Source organism: Sarcophilus harrisii, chromosome 2 (genome assembly GCF_902635505.1).
Source record: "Sarcophilus harrisii chromosome 2, mSarHar1.11, whole genome shotgun sequence".
NCBI classification, from domain to species: Eukaryota; Metazoa; Chordata; class Mammalia; order Dasyuromorphia; family Dasyuridae; genus Sarcophilus; species Sarcophilus harrisii.
This window is the reverse complement of record NC_045427.1, coordinates 199065667-199083429: the sequence shown is the minus strand read 5'-3', so window position 1 is coordinate 199083429 and position 17763 is coordinate 199065667. Positions and strand designations below refer to the sequence as shown.

The 17763-nt window shown below is 33.3% G+C and overlaps 1 protein-coding gene across 6 annotated transcripts in view; it reads right to left on the bottom strand.

Moving 5' to 3' along the window:
- LTBP1 (latent transforming growth factor beta binding protein 1) overlaps positions 1 to 17763 on the bottom strand; it is a 421971-nt gene that overhangs the window by 96982 nt on the left and 307226 nt on the right. For all 6 annotated transcript variants that reach the window (XM_031951251.1, XM_031951252.1, XM_031951253.1 and 3 more), the window contains 3 exons: positions 16954 to 17076; positions 11845 to 11964; positions 874 to 996 (listed from right to left, as the gene is read on the bottom strand). In XM_031951251.1, coding sequence (XP_031807111.1) covers positions 874 to 996; positions 11845 to 11964; positions 16954 to 17076 — 366 coding nt within the window. The remainder of the gene's footprint in view (positions 1 to 873; positions 997 to 11844; positions 11965 to 16953; positions 17077 to 17763) is intronic.

Genomic DNA, 17763 nt, shown 5'->3' with positions numbered 1-17763 from the left:
AACTGATCATCTGTTCCCTGGAAAATGACTATTAATGAAAGGGAACTTGTTCCATTTTGAGATTACTTGAGATCACATTTGAGATTACTTATTTTGTTTTTTCTTCCTAAATCAAACCTAATTTCCTTCAGACATAGCTTGAATTAAAAAGCTACAAGAATGCTGCTAATATTCACATTCTGTGACTGTGAAAAGTACCTTAGTAGAAAGTTTTCTTATATTTTTGGCTACCATATTAAACTACTGTTCAGGTCCCCTAAAGTTCCCAATTGATAATGATATAGTATGGCTCCTAAGGAGGATGTAGCAATCAGGCTACCTTAAGGCTACCTGGCTTTGGGAGTGCTGTAGTTCCACAAACAATGTGGGCTGTCAGATAATAATCTGTTGGTCAGTAATAATAAAGTTTCTGAGATAATCTAAGCCACAAAATTCAATAATGGGATACAACTCTACCTCTAAGTCATAGAATTCAATAACGGGGTGCATATCAGACCACTCCTCAGCTCCAAGTCTGAGATTCTACCTCTTCAATTCCACTTCTAAGCCATAAAATTAGCATATCAGTGATATGATGCACCTGATCTTTCAATCTTTTTCCTATAAATTTATCTTCTTGCTCCTGGTTCCTTCCTAAAGTTTTTTGGAACTTGCCCGCTTTAATTGTTATTACAATTCTAATAAACTTTGCCTCCTGACTTGGAGATTTGTCTAAGCTTACAAATTCTTTTGAAACACGTCATAACACCCAACTGTAACCCCAACCTTTTTAGCACTCTCCTTTGAACCCCAACAATACCACACACCAGAAGACTGGCAACTTAAGAAGAACCAATCAGATTTTAAAAGAAGCATGTTCATTAATGTAGTTACCTTTGCATTGCTTTCTATCAGGAGTTGGGTTGTAACCTTTGTGGCACGTACACATGTAAGAACCCTCAAGGTTGGAACAGCTGCCATTCCTGCATACTTTTGGATCCAAGCACTCATCAATATCTTGAGGAAATAAAACAGGTAGGAGATTTTTTAAAAAGAGAGAGAGAGAAAACATCAATACAAGTTATATGCATGGGTAATTTTACAGCATTGACAAACCTTTTGTTCCAAATTTTCCCCTTCTTCCCTCATTACCCCCCCCCCCCCACCCATGGCAGGTTACCAATATATGTTAAATATGTTAAAGTATAAATTAAATAAAATATAAGTATACATGTCTTAACAGTTATTTTGCTGTACAGAAAGAATCAGACTTTGAAATAGTGTACTATTAGCCTGTGAAGGAAATCAAAAATGCAGGACAAAAATATAGGGATTGGGAATTCTATGTAATGGTTCATAGTCATCTCCAGAGTTCTTTCGCTGGGTTTAGCTGGTTCAGTTCATTACTGCTCTATTGGAACTGATTTGGTTCATTTCATTGTTGAATTGTCAGAATTGGTCATCATACAGTATTGCTGTTGAAGTATATGATGATTCCTGGTCCTGCTCATTTCACTCAGAATCAGTTCACGTAAGTTTTTCCAGGCCTTTCTGAAATCATCCTGCTGATCATTTCTTACTGAATAATAATATTCCATAATATTCACATACCACAATTTATTCAGCCATTCTCCAATTGATGGGCATTCATTCAATTTTCAGTTTCCAGCCACTGCAAAGAGACCTGCCACAAACATTCGTACACATACAGGTCCCTTTCCCTTAAGATTTCTTTGGGAGATAAGCCCAGTAGAAACACTGATGGATCAAAGGGTATGCACAGTTTGATAACTTTTTGAGCATAGTTCCAAATTGCTCTCCAGAATGGCTGGATGTATTCACAATTCCACCAACAATGTATTAGTGTCCCTGTTCCCCCCCCCCCAACATTCTGCATTATCTTTCCCTGTCATTCTAGCCAATCTGACAGGTATGTAATGGTATCTCAGAATTGTCTTAATTTGCATTTCTCTGATTAATAATGACTTGGAGCATCTTTTCATATGGCTAGAAATAGTTTCAATTTCTTCATCTGAGAATTGTCTGTTCATATCCTTTGACCATTTATCAATTGGAGAATGGCTCATCAATAAGGTTATTGATGAGAAATGCTCTTATTCAAAGTTTCAAAAAATTAAGCAATTGCTTCTAAATAATACATGACATTAGATCAATAGCTTTAGTAGGAAAGGATAATGTTTAATATAATAAGATAAACTATTTTCTATAGTTTACCCTTTAACAGAAATTTGTTGATTCAATTTTATAATATAAAATTACTTCTTTCTGTACAATTTAAGAAAACCAAGAAAATTCTGCAAATAAGCAATTAATCTCATCAAAGGAAAAGTGGCTAGAAGGAAGTACTTTTAATTTCAATTCAACATTTAAATGCCAGTTATGTGCAAGGTTCTATGCCAGATGGGGGAATATAAAAACAAAGAGAAAAAAAATCTCTGCCCTCAAGGAATTTTTCATCTGCTAGCTTTAGTGAAGTATTTCTCAGGATGCAATTGGGGAACTAAAGATTCTGATGGAAATGAAGGGCCGCAAGAAATGAGAGGTGAATCCTCTATGGCAAAGAGAAAAATATGGGAGAATGAAACTGTGAATTGAAAAAAGGTAGATCAGGATACTGAAAAGGGTTCTGGAAAACCTATCTAATTTACAGATGATTCAGAAGGATTTTATAAAAATGAAATATTCTAAAATGACTATGAATTAGAGAGGACTCAAGTAAAAGTCTAACCTGACCCACAAGACAAATTTCCTATTAGTTAGACATCTTGTACTAAAAGTAATAGCAGAGAATTGCTAAAAAAAAAATGAAGTAATAGAGAATATATTTAATAATCAAATGGATAAAAATGTATCATTTTTAAAAGAAGGACTTTACATTTTTTGAATTTAGTTTTATTTAACTAATTTTAGTGGTTTCTAATAAAGTGTTTTAATTTTTTTTTTGAAAAAGCAATTGGAGTTGCATGTTCAATTTCAGTTCTTAGATATACATTCCCCACATGGACTCACATCATTATCTCCCTTGGGGATTGTATTCTACATACATTTATTCTGTAAGACTCAGTTCATACAAAAGAAAAATTCAAAACCAGAGAGTGCAAATACAGAATCAGCATGTAAGTTGAATGAAAAATATATTTTTCATGAATCACATTTACAACAAACTTTTTCCAAAGCAAAAATATACAAATAATATTCTATAGGTAAAAGCAAGGGGCTTATATAATTTGGAAGTATGCAGCAAAAAGAATTGTGTGAAAACTGCATTGCTACTTTGTCAAGATGTCATTTCATGACCTAGGTTAAATGGCTTGGCATTATTACAACAAAAACAGCACCTAGCAGCCACTTGCTTACCCAATGTGCATCTCTATCTTTTAATATTTGGAATCCATTTTGCTCCAAGCAAAAACTAGGAGAAGGAGCCAAGAGTCAGAGCCAAAGTAAATAATGAAACAAGACTAGCCTAGACACCATGCATAGAAATTCCAGACAGAGCAAGGAAAATATCATGTCTAGTACCTGGTTTGGTTTCAAAAATGTTAACAAGTTCAGAAATGTATAAACGGCCCCATTTAATTATGCAGTCACTGGGGACTTAATTTATTTACAGAGGAATAGTACGCAATAGCAAAAACAATTCCTAAGACTATATTTTTTTCCTAATTCAAATAAATTAACAAAATTGCTTGCAGGCCAGATTTTATAAATCAACTAATAAGGAGGGAGAGTGCTCTGAAATTTCTACTGGCTTGACAAGATTGTTTCCCATGTTTATTAGAGAGGCAGTATGGTGTAGTCTCCAAGACAGAGAAGATCTGGGTTCATGTTCTCCTGATGATACGTATTGGTCACATCACCCTGAACAAAGCACTTAACCTTTCAGAGATCTAGGTCAAAGGCATCAACTCAGTTTAGAAGGCACTTCCAGTGCAGCTGAAACCAGATTAATATATAAATGGTAAGTATTTAGCAAAATAAAAATATAATAAAACATTTTAAAACTTGGCACGCAGACCCTAGGTAAGTCACTTAACCTCAATTGCCTCAACAACAACAACAACAAAAAAAACTTGTCATGCATAGGATTTCTAATGCACTTGTCAACACTTCTTTAGTCAACTCTAAAAATTGCAGAGAAAATAACCGATAACTTGTATAATATTGAGGGAGTTTCCTTGCTTGGGATTTCCCTGCACCAGTAAAATAAAGTGCCAGTCTCTATCTCTTTTCAGAAATGTGCATCATCAGCTATGTACCAAAATCTTGCCAAACTACAAATTAATAAACAGATATATTTATTTTTATTTAAGTATCTAAATAGGTTTGGTAGTGTTAAGGTGTATCTTTAAGGAATAACTACATATTCTTTTCTTTATCTAGAAGTGAATAACATTTTACATTATAAGTGCTTTAGAATTGTCTTGGATCATTGTATATTTGAAAATAGCTAAATAAAGTCATTCATAGTTGATGATCACAAAATATTACTGTTATTGTATACTTCACTTTGTATCAGTCCTTGGAAATATACTATCTCCTACTGTAAACTCATTTAACTTTTCCTTTAAGAATTTGGATGCTATTCTTCTTGTACAATAAGAGAACTATACGGTTCTACACATATATATTATATCTAGGATATACTATAACATATTTAACATGTACAAGGGAAGGGAGAGGAAGGGAAGGGAAAAGTTGGAACAGAAGCAAGTGCACGGGATAATGTTGTAAAAAATTAGCCATGCATATATTCTGTCAATAAAAAGTTATAATAAAAAAAGAGAATTTGGATGCTATATTATTTGGTGGATATGACGAAGGGAGCCCCAAAACTTTAAAACTCCTTGAAGGACAAATTCTCCTTGAATCCTGCCACTGTAAAGATCCCATCTAAAGAAAACCAGCTTCATTTTGTGATCTAGGTGGGGCTGGTGGAGTCGAAAGCTGGAGAATTTCAACCCTATTCAATTGAAGATTTTCTATTCAATTCCAGCTCAAACTCCACTTACTAGCCTCAGTGGGAGGGTGAACAGGCCTCAGCTTGTTGTCAAAGGCTTTTATTGCAAAAAATGGCAATTTTAAACCCAATCCTCACTGAGGCACTAATATGCCATGCCAAGGAAACTCTCTCTCTTCCTGACAAAGCAGCCTCTGCCTGTTAGAATAATATTCTCTTTCAGCATTACCCTCTCTTTATTTCCCTCACCCATTTCCCTAATGAGACTTTCTATCTCTCTGTCAGGATTTCTCTACTAGAAATTTTACTCCCCTGTTTGAAGCTCACCACTAAGGAATTCAGTCTTTCTATTCATACATAGCAAAAGCTCACTTCTCAATGCCGATAATAAATCTCTTTTTATCAGTCTAGCTTTTCGAGTTTGTAAATTCCTTTACAAAGTATCTCTGCACTGCCAGAAGAGGGGTTCCAAAAACTCCCTACCCATGCGCCCAATCCCAAAGGGATTTAGGGTAGACAAATCTCTTCATTTGGTTCCCTGAACCTCAGACCTGCCACTAACCTCATCATCTAACTCCTGACCACCAGGAACCCTAATCTCATCATTTGGTTCCCTGAATCTAATCTCATAATTTGGTTCCCTGACCGGGAACCCCAAAAATCTAGTCCTCAGCATTTGATTCCCTGACCAGGAGCCCTGAATATTTAGACTTTATCAGATATATGTGAAGTATTGATATTCTTTTGTCATTTATGATGCCTTTGGGCAAGATGAAGTTTCTTTGCTTATATCTTTTAATTAGGTCAATTTTTGCTTTTGATTTGTCTAAAATCATGAATGCCACCTCTTTAATTTTTGCTTCACAGGACCAGGAGATCATTATATACTTCAACAACAATACTATATGATGACCAGTTCTGATGGACCAGGCCATCCTCAGCAACGAGATCAACCAAATCATTTCTAATGGGAGCAGTAATGAACTGAACTAGCTATGCCCAGAAAAAGAACTCTGGGAGATGACTAAAAACCATTACATTGAATTCCCAATCCCTATATTTATGCACACCTGCATTTTTGATTTCCTTCACAAGCTAATTGTACAATATTTCAGAGTCTGATTCTTTTTCTACAGCAAAATAACGTTTTGGTCAGGTATACTTATTGTGTATCTAATTTATATTTTAATATATTTAACATCTACTGGTCATCCTGCCATCTAGGGGAGGGGGTGGGGGGGGTAAGAGGTGAAAAATTGGAACAAGAGGTTTGGCAATTGTTAATGCTGTAAAGTTACCCATGTATATATCCTGTAAATAAAAGGCTATTAAATAAAAAAAAAATAATAATTTTTGCTTCAGCTGTTTTAAACATATTGCAAGATTTTGGCTTTTAATCTATCTGCTTCCATTTCATGAGAAAATTCATTATATTCACATTCATAGTTGATCACTGTGTATTTCTCTTTCTTGCTCCTTTCTTGTGACCCACCTCAAAAGTGTTTTTCTTCTGACCACTGCCTCCTCAAATCTGTCCTTCTCTCTATCAGCTTCTATCCTTTTCATTTATTTTCCCACCCTTCCTACTTCTCTATAGGATAGACAGATTTTTATGCCCAATTGAGGGTATATGTTATTTCTTTGAACAAATTCCAATTAAAATTCAAGCATTGCCTACCACCATCACTTCACTTTCCTCTCCAATGTAAAAGCTTTTTTTGTGTCTCTTTTATGTGATTATTTACCACATTATATTTTTCCCTTTCCTTTTCTCTCAATATCCTACCTCTTTTTCATCCTTTAATTTTGTTTTTTGGGCTATTATCCCATCATAGGCAATTCACACCTATGCTCTTTATATATATATATATATATATATATATATTTTTTTTTTTGGTAATTGCCCAAATTATGAGAAGTCTCTTAGAAAGTACAAATGTCATCTTCCCATAAAAGAATGTAAAGTTTCACCTTTCCTTTTCTTTTAATGTTTGTCTTGAGTCTTGTATTTAAAAATCTTTATTAGCTCTGGTTCAGCTCTGATGTAAATATAAATTTTAAAAAATACAAAACCAGTAGGAGCTTATATTCTACCAGGGGTATTCAACATGTACAAAGATAAAATGTAAATTTTTATAGATTGATATTTACAGTCCATTACAATGTGGTTACATCCTACTTTTTTCGGGCATATTTCAAATGGCTCTGTTTTATATGCTGTATTCTTTCCAAAGGAGCCTGACTGTCACACCCCCAAACTTTTAATTTCATCTTTTGCAGACTCTGCACCATTATAAAGCCTAGCAACCATTGATTGGGCTGTCTTCTATACTTGGAATGATCTCCTTTCTCATCTTTGCCTCTTTGAATTCTTAGCTTTCTTCAAAATTTAGCTCAAGTGCCACACCCTACAGGAAGCTTCTCTGATCTCCTTAGTAGTTCCCCTTAACAACTTGTCTTATTTACATTTTATCCTAGAGAGAATAGAAAACTATTTGAAGATGTGTCAGCAAGGAATCATATGGTCAAATCTTTGCTTAAAATGATTTTGCAATATGCCTGGAATCAGGAGAACTTGAGTTCAAATTTGGCTTCAGATACTTGACAATGACTAGTTGCGTGACTTTGGGCAAGTCAATTAACTCTGACTATCTTATCAAAAAAAAAAAAAAAGAAAAGAAAAGAAATTATTTTGGCAAGTATATGAGCAATTAATTATAAGGGAAAGACTGAAAACAAGGGATCATATGAGAGACAGAGGTGAGGAGGAAATGCACAATAGATATCCAGATAATATAAAGGCCAAGAATGGAAATGGAGTTTCACAAATGAGGTCTGGAAAGAATGTCAGTTTGTAAATTCCTAAAGGGCAAGGATTGTGCTGTATTTCACTTTCATATCTTCAGTCTAGCACAATAGACATCTTTAATAAATGTTGTTATTAAAATGTCTGCAGAATATAATGGAAACAATGAATTTAGAGTTGGGTTTCACCATAACAAAGTGACAACCACTCTTTTGTTGAATTTGTTATATATGCATATATTTTATGCCTAAAAACTAAATAATTACTTGTAGTCATATTAAATTTAGTGAGTAAATTCATGGGTTATTGTTCTGTTTGTGCTTCTATTCTGATATGTGATTATTGTACTTAAATAGGAAAATATTTCAGATGATTCAGTAAGGGGTTGGACAAAATAACCTCTGAGATCTCTTACTTCTCTAAAATCTCATGATCAAATATGGACAGAGGCTGAATTTAATGAAATAGTAAAAAGAAAACACAGGCTATAAATAAGATTTTAAACAATTTGAATAATTCAAAGAAAAAAAACTTAGCTGATCTGTATATGAAAAAAGGCCTAACCTTTCTAGAACATGCTTTTAGAATACCATTAGAATACCCTATACATAGATCTATCTATGTGTGTGTGTGTGTGTATATATATATATATATATATATATATATATAAAAGTATTTATATATATAGCTACAACACACGTGTGTACATTTAGAAGCACAACTGTATGTATAAACACATACACATAAAGCTACATGTATAAGTATGTACATTTATATGTAAATATACAAAGACACAAGAAAGAATGGTTAAAGCAAGGAAAAATTATCTAAAAATTATCAATAACATTGAAAGAGCTCTGTGGAAAATAAACCAACTTGAGTAAAATAATAGAGATATATCAAATTATGTGTTTTGTCATGTTTTAAGTCTTGATATTGAAAAATCATTCATAAAGACTTAAAATGGATTTTTTTTCTTTCTTTAATAAGAAAAATCTTTATGGGTTAATTCTGAATGAGCTTCAAGTCCAAGGATCACAATGAATAAAACCTACAACCATGAAACACAGGGAGAGTGACCAAATTTTACCCAAAGCTGGAAAAAAAAGAAAAATCACACTGTATACTTTCAATCACAGGAAATACTCAATTTTAACAATGAAAAAAACGCATTGCTTGGTGCAAGTAGTTAACAGTGAAACTCTGGACTGAATAGCACAGTGATTCTAATCATCTAATTGGCTAAAGTAAAACCAATTTAAATAGGGTGCTGTATTTGTGCCATCCAACGAGAGGCATTGGTAGTCTCAATGGTAGGTAGGCTCTTTGGATACGGGTTTTATCTACAAGTTGCTTTTCAGTTGAATTTGTCATCTATACATATATTTTATGCCTAAAACCTAAATGATGACTTGTGGGTTATATTAAATTTAGTAAGTAAATTCATGAATCATTGTTGTTTGTGTTTCTAGTCTGATATATAATTATTTATTATGCTTAAAATGGAAAATGTGAAATTCAGACAGATATAACAGTCTTCAACCAAACAAAGAGCAATTTTTGAGAAGAGAAACAGAGCACCAAAGTAGTGACTTTGTAAATATTTGTCTTTGCAAAAAGCAGCATGATGCAGCAGAACAAATGCAGGATTTAGTGTGTAAAGACTGGAGTTTGAAACTGAAATCTGATACTTGCTCAAATCAAGAGTCAACCCCCATTGGTACTCATTTTCCTCAGTCTATCATAATCCTATTACATTTTGTTCATAATTTGTGTTGTCATCACCCATATAAACTAACTTTTATACAGTGCTTTAAAATTTCCAAAGCAATTAATAAATAGCAACTTTTCCCAATTTGAGAAAAAAAAAGATTTAATATAAAAATCAACTGCTATGGAGACACTCCTATGGCAAAACAAGATTTAGAGAAATGTAGGGAAGATGATTTGTTTGGGCCTATGCTCTTCAAATAACAATGAGATCAGGCAAGGATGAAAGTCTTCATTCTAACTATGAGATTTTTCTTTACCAAAATTTACCTCTTTGCAACTTCTACTCTGCTTTTTTATTTTGCTCTCTAGGAAGAGGAACAAGTCTAATTCCCTTTTCCACATACCAACCTTTCAAATATGAAAAGGCAGCTATCAAATCTCCTCCATGCTATATATCACCCAATTCTTTCAATTGATTCTCCTACGACACAGTCTTTAGCAGCCTCAATACCAAAAAGGTTACCTTCATCTGATCAAGTTTTAGTTTATCAATACCCTTGTTGAAATGTGACACCCAAGAATAAAGATAATACTCTAGATGTGGTATGACTAAGGTATACTTTATTTAATGCAGCCTAATATAGTCCTTGCTTTATGGCTCTGGTATTGTTTTTTTCTTTTCTTTCCATTGGCAGTCATACCTATTCAGTTTGAGATTAGTTATCTGTCACATAAAGGGACAAGAGAAGCTGAAATGAAAAAAACTCTGAAGTTTTATTTCAAACCCAAGAACCTGGCAAAGATAATAAAATACAAGCATTAGTTTTGTAAAGGTTGTGAAAAGATAAGCATTACCTATATACTATTAATAAATTGCAAATTGTTCCAAGCATTCTAAAAAAACCAATAATTATGCAAAGGACATAACTAAAATGTCCACACTATGGTCAAAAAATTCCAAGTAACGTCAACAACAACAGCAAAAAATAAAGACCTATACACTATAATATATATATATATATATATATATATATATATATATATATATATATATATATACATATATATATATATACACACTAATATATTTAAAGAGATACTTTTTATAACAAAGAGGATTCCCACTGATTAAGAAAATAAAGTGCAGAATATAAAAGAATAATGACTCAAAAGTCAAGAAGACTTGAGTTCCAATAATGCCTCAGACACTACCCTCTTCTCAGCCTCATTTTCCTTCTCTCTAAAGTAAGGATTATAATAGCACCTACCATCCAGGAACAAACTTGTGCTCTATAAACCTCCAAGAACTATGAAAATACAGAAATGTTAGCTGTTATTACAGTTACTGGGCTATACATTATATCATTATGTTACAAAAATAATAACTACAGAGATATGAACTGATACAAAATGCAGTAGGCAGAAGCAATATATATATATATATATATATATATATATATATATATATATATATAAATGACAAAATATAAATGGACAGAATTATGACAAATTAATAGAAACTACTTGCAGCAAAATTAAAAACTCCAAAGAAGAAAGCTGAAAAGGAATCTTCCTCTCAATGAGAATGGAACAATGCATATAATGCCAGACAAAATTTTTAACAAGCTGATTAATTTGGGTGAATTGTTTTGTTCTTTCTTTCTAATTCTTAGTTATTAGATATAATATTTAGGAAAGGGGAGGAAGAAAGAATACACTGGGAAATATAGGTGATGTAAAAATACAACATAACAAGAAAACATTTTTTATAAGTAGACCTGTTTTAAATTTCTCGTAAAAGACTACCAGTCCTGGAGACAGAGTTGAGGAAACAAAACTGGATTCCTATCTCCACCCTAGTATGATGAAAAGAATACAAACACCATTTAAATAGCATATGGGGAAAAAAAGGCAGTTATAGCCATTTCTGCACAGAAATAGTTTTTATAAACACAGTTTGGGAGTTGCAGTACATTGTATCAGAAATAATGGTAAATCAGAAAGCTTTTCCCAAAATTTATTCTATGAATCAAAGTAAGTGCTCTGAAATTTGAAATGCTTATTTGTTCATAACTTCTGGAAAGTGGAAAGGAAAATCAGCTACTTCAATTATTATCAGAACTTCTTATCCAATCTGACATCTCACCTCCACTGCTTTACTCTAGCTTTAATTTCTCTATAGTTCTTTTAAATATTTTCTCTTTAATAATATAGAAAAAAGATTCATAAATTTATTTTCTTCTACTCAATTTCAGTCCTCCAAGTAAGTTTGCTGGGTATGCTATTTCCAACATCACCATCATTTGACCTGAGAACAGGAAATATAAAAGAAACAAAATCTGGATGTTAACAATGTAGTACATACCGAGACACTGTCCATTCCAGCCTCTGAATCCTTCTGTGCAAGGAACACATTGGTAAGATCCAGGAGTGTTAATGCATTGTTCATCTGGACAAGTACTTGCAGTTAAACATTCATCAATATCTTTTTAAAAAATGACAATAAATCTAAGTCAGATATTTTAAACAGACATAGAATTGCATGTCATATGTTTATAAAACATGTTAAAATGACTTTTTAAAGTACTTATATCAAAGTCCCAAAGTAGAATCAGGTTAACACTTATCTGAAGTCTACCTTGTTTAGAAAGTCTCTCAAATACCCAAAGGGATTTTTTAAAAATTAATCTTCTCTTTCTAGTATCATCCATACTGAAGAAATGCTACGTCCTATGAGGTCAATTATGAAACACCAAATTGTACACTCTATTCTAAATACCTTCTAAGAGAGGATGTAAGAGAATAGGAAACCAGAATTTATATTAGTGTATATGTAGTGTAGTATACTAGTGTATACTAGTGTAGATGTCAGATAACCTCACTGGGATTCTTTTTTTTTTTAATCTATATATTATTGGTAATAATGACACCTACCTCACAAGATTATTGTGAATTTTATTAAGACTGTATCTAATATGTTCTGAAAACATTAAATCAAAATATATGATCATTTTTTCTAATAAAAATAAATATTCTAGGAAAATTCCCCACTTTAATTATCCTCTCTCAGAATGATTTAAATCCCAATATGGGATAGGGATTTCTTGGTGAACCATTAGGACCACCAAAGTATCATTAGAGAAAATGGGATATTTCTAGAAAAACTGAACCATATAAATTTTTTAATCAAGTCAAGAAAGAATATATTAAGCTTTTCTGGAAAGTAGCAACTTGTTTCTGTCCCCTTTTTTTGGCTAAGTCAAGTTACTTATATTTATTTTTCAAATGAGAAAAGAGATAAGGCAAAGAAAAAATCTTTGAAAACTTGAGGCTTTCTATTGAAAGATGGTTGAAATTTGAATTTTTTCCCAATAATCTTTAAAAAGCAGATAAAATTATACTGACATGAACCTTCAGAAATGTACTTATCTGGCTTTAAACTGAAACTACAGATAACAATGCCAAGGCTAAAAGAACTTTTGAAAATGATTCAATTTTATAGATGAGCAACTTGAGGCTCAAAGAGGCCAGATAATTTCCCCAAGTTCTTATACCGTCTTACTAGTTCTTACACAGTATTGTATTCCATACTTGGGTGAGATATTTTAAATTATAAACACTAAATTGTAGTGTAGTCCAATGAATGCTCAATGAACAGCTAAGACACAGTCGATATTCTTTCAGAATTACCCTAGCCTCTCTCAGCTGGTATTTTTATAAATTAGGTATTAGCTGTCATTATACACTTTGAATTATTATAGCAGAGATCACAATATCTTTATTATATCTTTTAAAATGCAATGAACTCCCAGGAGAATAGTAAGCACTATTTGAATGCAATTCTGTGGTACATAAGAAAAGGTAAATGGGACCTCGGTTTCTTTTATTGTTTTTTTTTCACTGAGGTGATTGGGGTTAAGTGACTTGTCCAGGGTCACACAACTAGGGAGCATTAAATCTCTGAGGCAATATTTGAACTCAGCTCCTGCTGACTGCACCATCTAGCTGCCTCCCCTCCCCCCCCTCCCAGGACCTTTGTTTCTAATCCACTATGATGTTATCAATAAAAAAAAATTTACACCAACTCAGTGAAACAAAATTAGCTTTCTTCTCTCTCCCTAGACTTTGCACAGTGATAAATAAGCATATATTTTAGTAATTCTGTCAATTATAATTATTTCTCTCAATTTGTTTTAATAAAATGTGGGGTTTGTGGGATTAAATTTATTTTAAGAATTTCTTATTAAATTTTCATCTCAGTTTTTTGGGTAGTCTTAATAGTAGGGGGTGGGGTTAAGGAATAAAATAGTAAGGCCAGATATCCATCAAAGGATCAAAGAATCAATGGTTTTATGAAGTAGCTTCCCAAGCAAAAAAGAAAAAAAAAACCTAACAGGTAGTATACAAATTGTGAGCCATGTCTTAGAGATAGTCAAATAAGTACTAAGTGTGCCAATAGAGGATTATTGTTTTGTCCTGAGCCTATTAGATAATGAGTTCCCAGAAGACAGAGACTATCTTTTGCTACTCTTTGTATCCCCAGCGCTTAATGTAGTCCTGGAACTTATTAAATGCTTACTGACTGACATGAAGAGGTAGCATCCTCTACTCTCCAGAAGAAAAATAATTTTAGCATATAGTGGATCAATGATGTCTGAACTAGGAAGATATAAAGAGTTAATTTATTTCTTAACTGGCAAGGGAAATCAAGAAAGTGTCCAGAGCTGAAAGTCATCTACCTACAGAACAACTTTTCTTGAAGATCTAGAAGACATACCAGAAGGGGATGGTTCAGACTACCATGGATCAGCTCTATACCCACAACTCACTTTGGTTTTGGTTCCTAAAATATTATCCCATTATCTTCTGGCTAATTCTAGTTGGTCTCCTTGTGTCAAGTCTCTACTCATCCAATCCATCTTTCTCTAAGCTGTCAAAGTGAAACTCAAGTTTGATGATGTTACCTCTCTATTCAATGAATTTATGGGGCTCTTTACTAACAAGAAGATTAATTTTTTAAAAATTCTGTATATTGGCTTTTGAAATCCTTCACAATCTAGCCTCTTCTTACCTTTTCTGGTCTGCTTACACTTTATTCTCTTCCTCTAATTCTATCATTCACAATACCAGCCATCTTGCTTTGCCTTGCATACAATCCTCCATCTCCCGTTGTTCCCTACATCTGGAACGTTCTTTCTCCTCACTTTTACTTTGTAGCTTCTTTTAACTTTTTCAAAAATTACCTGAAATCCCCACCTTCTAAAGGAGGGAGAACCTCCTGCGCTTCACTCCGAGTTTCACATTGCTACTGCTTTCCTTCTACAAATCACTTTCCATTTGCCTATACATATTTTGTATATACTGTTATTTGTATGCTGCCTTCTCCATGAAAATGAGAGATGCAGGTTGGGGCTACTTTTGTCTTTCTATGTGAAATCCCTAGCACAGTGGTTGGCAAAAAGTCGGCCCTTAATACATATTTGTTGACTGGCTGATCTTGCTCTCAAAAATAAGCTACTATGCAATGTTATTTATATCTCTCTTGGATTTGGATTATATTCTTACTATATAATTATTCCTCCATCTATCTCATTCTCCCAATTTTAAGGAACATATAGTTTCTGGTATTTCTCTGTATTTCTCCCAAGCCAGGGCAGAAGAGTAGTTCATTTTGATGTCCTTTTGGGAAAGGAAAACAATTTAGTTTTTTTCCTTTCCAAAGAAATTACAATTAATTTTTTTAAATCCCTTAAAAAAGGCTGTTAAAGGATAAAATTCTCTTGTCATAAATGGTTCCAGAACTGGAGGGTATTAGAATAAATCATTTATCATTATTCTCATTGGAAAGATTGATTAGCTTCCTAGTAGGTAAGTCCTATAAAAACCACATCATTTTCTAAACCATTTCAAAAGTAATCTTGGGAAACTTCTTATCACTCTCCATTTTCAAAATCCCAAGTTTGTTTGTTTGTTTTTTTTAAAAAGGATTAATTTTTCTATGGGATTCCAAAGTTTTCACATGGATATAAAAATTTCATGCTACAAAAATTTACTTTGGATTCTTAAAGTTGTCTCTACATAAAAAAAAAAATCATAATAATGACACATACTTATATAGTGCTTTGCGGTTTACAAAATATTCTCTAGAAGAGAAAAATCACTTAAAAATAATGAAAACCACTGGTTTAGTCTTAGGATTTTTTTTTTATTCCAGTTGTTTCCAATGCCTGATTTTCCTCCAGAGGTGATAACACACATATTAGAAAATGAAAGAATTCAGAAACTCCTATGCTGTGGCTAGGAGGAAATGAAAGGTAAGTAATGAGGAAATGTGATCTCTCCTAATTTCCTTGGCTACTCCACTCCATAGGTCAATTGTTTCAGTGGAGCAGCAAGAAGAGAGGTATTAAATCTAACTCTGGTAGGGGAGCTATAGCTGAGATTTTTTTTCAGCTTTAAATAAGGAAACTGGGTTAATCCCTCTCCCCTCCCAATTCTACTAGTCTGTGACTCAGTGAGGCTAAAGGAATAATAAAACATGAAATCTCTGGTGGTGATCCAAAAGAAATGGAATACAATGAAATCTCTAGTAATGAAACTCTCTGGGGAAAAAAAGCCCCTTCATAGCCCAGGGTTGTTTTTAAGCATAACACATAAAACTAAGCACAGAAAATCACGATTGAACACAGTCACAGTCACATTAAATTATAAAAAATATAGTTCCCACCCAAGACATCAGGAAAGTATTAGATATCAATCATTTATTCTTGTTGATTAATTGACTACTCCCACTTTTATGTGGATTCATTTTAATTAAATGTCAAAGCATTTTGACTTATTTTATCTTCAACTTGAATGAAATGCCTTGTTCACTATAAATATGATTTCTAAAACAACAGATATCAAGTGACTGAAATCACAATAAGCCAGTCACACAGGTAAATTTAATTTTATTTTTAAGTATGTTTGGAATGAGAAAGATAAGGAAGGATTAGAAAGACTAGTCTAGAATTTCCAACTCCCAAGAGAACCCTCTGTATTTAGTGAGTAGGGTATAAACTAGGGGCCTCTGTTGGAACTACTGAAGAGACAGGTTAGTAACTAGGGCAAAACTCCAGATTCTAAATCAGACCATTTATCTCTGTTACTTTAACTAGATGCATGACTATGGCTAATTCACTGCATTTTTCAATTTCAAGTTAGCACATGTATCAACTAAGGGGTTTAGATTAGACGGCCTCTGAGATTATTTTCCACCTCTAAATCTATGATTATATGGTCTCTGAAGCTCCATTTAGCTCTTATTAATCTTATTAATAACAGAAATCTGACAAAGGGAAAGGCAACACAGTTGAACTCTGTAGTAAAGCAAGATTTTAGGCAATTCTTATCCATTATTTCTGACCATTTCTGATTCTTAATCATTTTGTTCTCCATATAAACATGGGAAACGAATTTAGAATTGTGAACTCACCTTCACACTGGCCTCTTCCGTTCATTCGGTACCCATTGTCACAATATTCACATTTAAAAGCACCAATAGTATTTATACAGTGCCCGTCCCCACATGTCTCTGGTCTCAGACATTCATCAACATCTAAAGGAAACAAAAAATATTTAATGCTGTTTTCTGCCCTCATTTAACTAATAAAATTTATTTATACCTCTCTTCCCCCCTTCTCTACGAAAAATAGCATGGCTGAGGCCTAGTCTTAAGAGAATCTGTCTTTGATATTTCCCAGTTATCTGTCCCTGGCAAATCCCTCTGTGCCTGGGTCTATGCATCTGCAAAATGAAGGAGTGGACTGAGAGCCTCAAAGATCCTTCCACAAAGCCAATTCTATGTCCCTGTGATAACAGCTAATTTTGTCACTTTCTCTGTATAAGTTCATGGATTTAGAGTTGGAAGGCATCCTCAAGGTTCTAGGCCAATACTCTCGTTTTTGATAGTAATATTGAAGATTACAAGGTTAAATGTCTTTGCCCATGACCACACAAGTTGCTTGTTTCAGAAATCAGGTATTCTGTCTCCAAAGCCAGCATTTTTTGTACTCTATAAAGTTTTCACTAATTACTTGTTGCTTTTTTTTTGTTTATTTCCTGGCATCTTCCTTTGTGTGCTGTGAAGCCCTTGTTCTATTATGAATCAACTCTCCAACATGCTTCATCTTTTTATACCTCCTGGAGGGCATATCTTCCCTTGGAATTCTTTCCAAATAGAGGGAACAACTTATCTCACTTCTTCTGAGTGAGGCAATTAAACAGGGTCAGCATATGCCTTTGC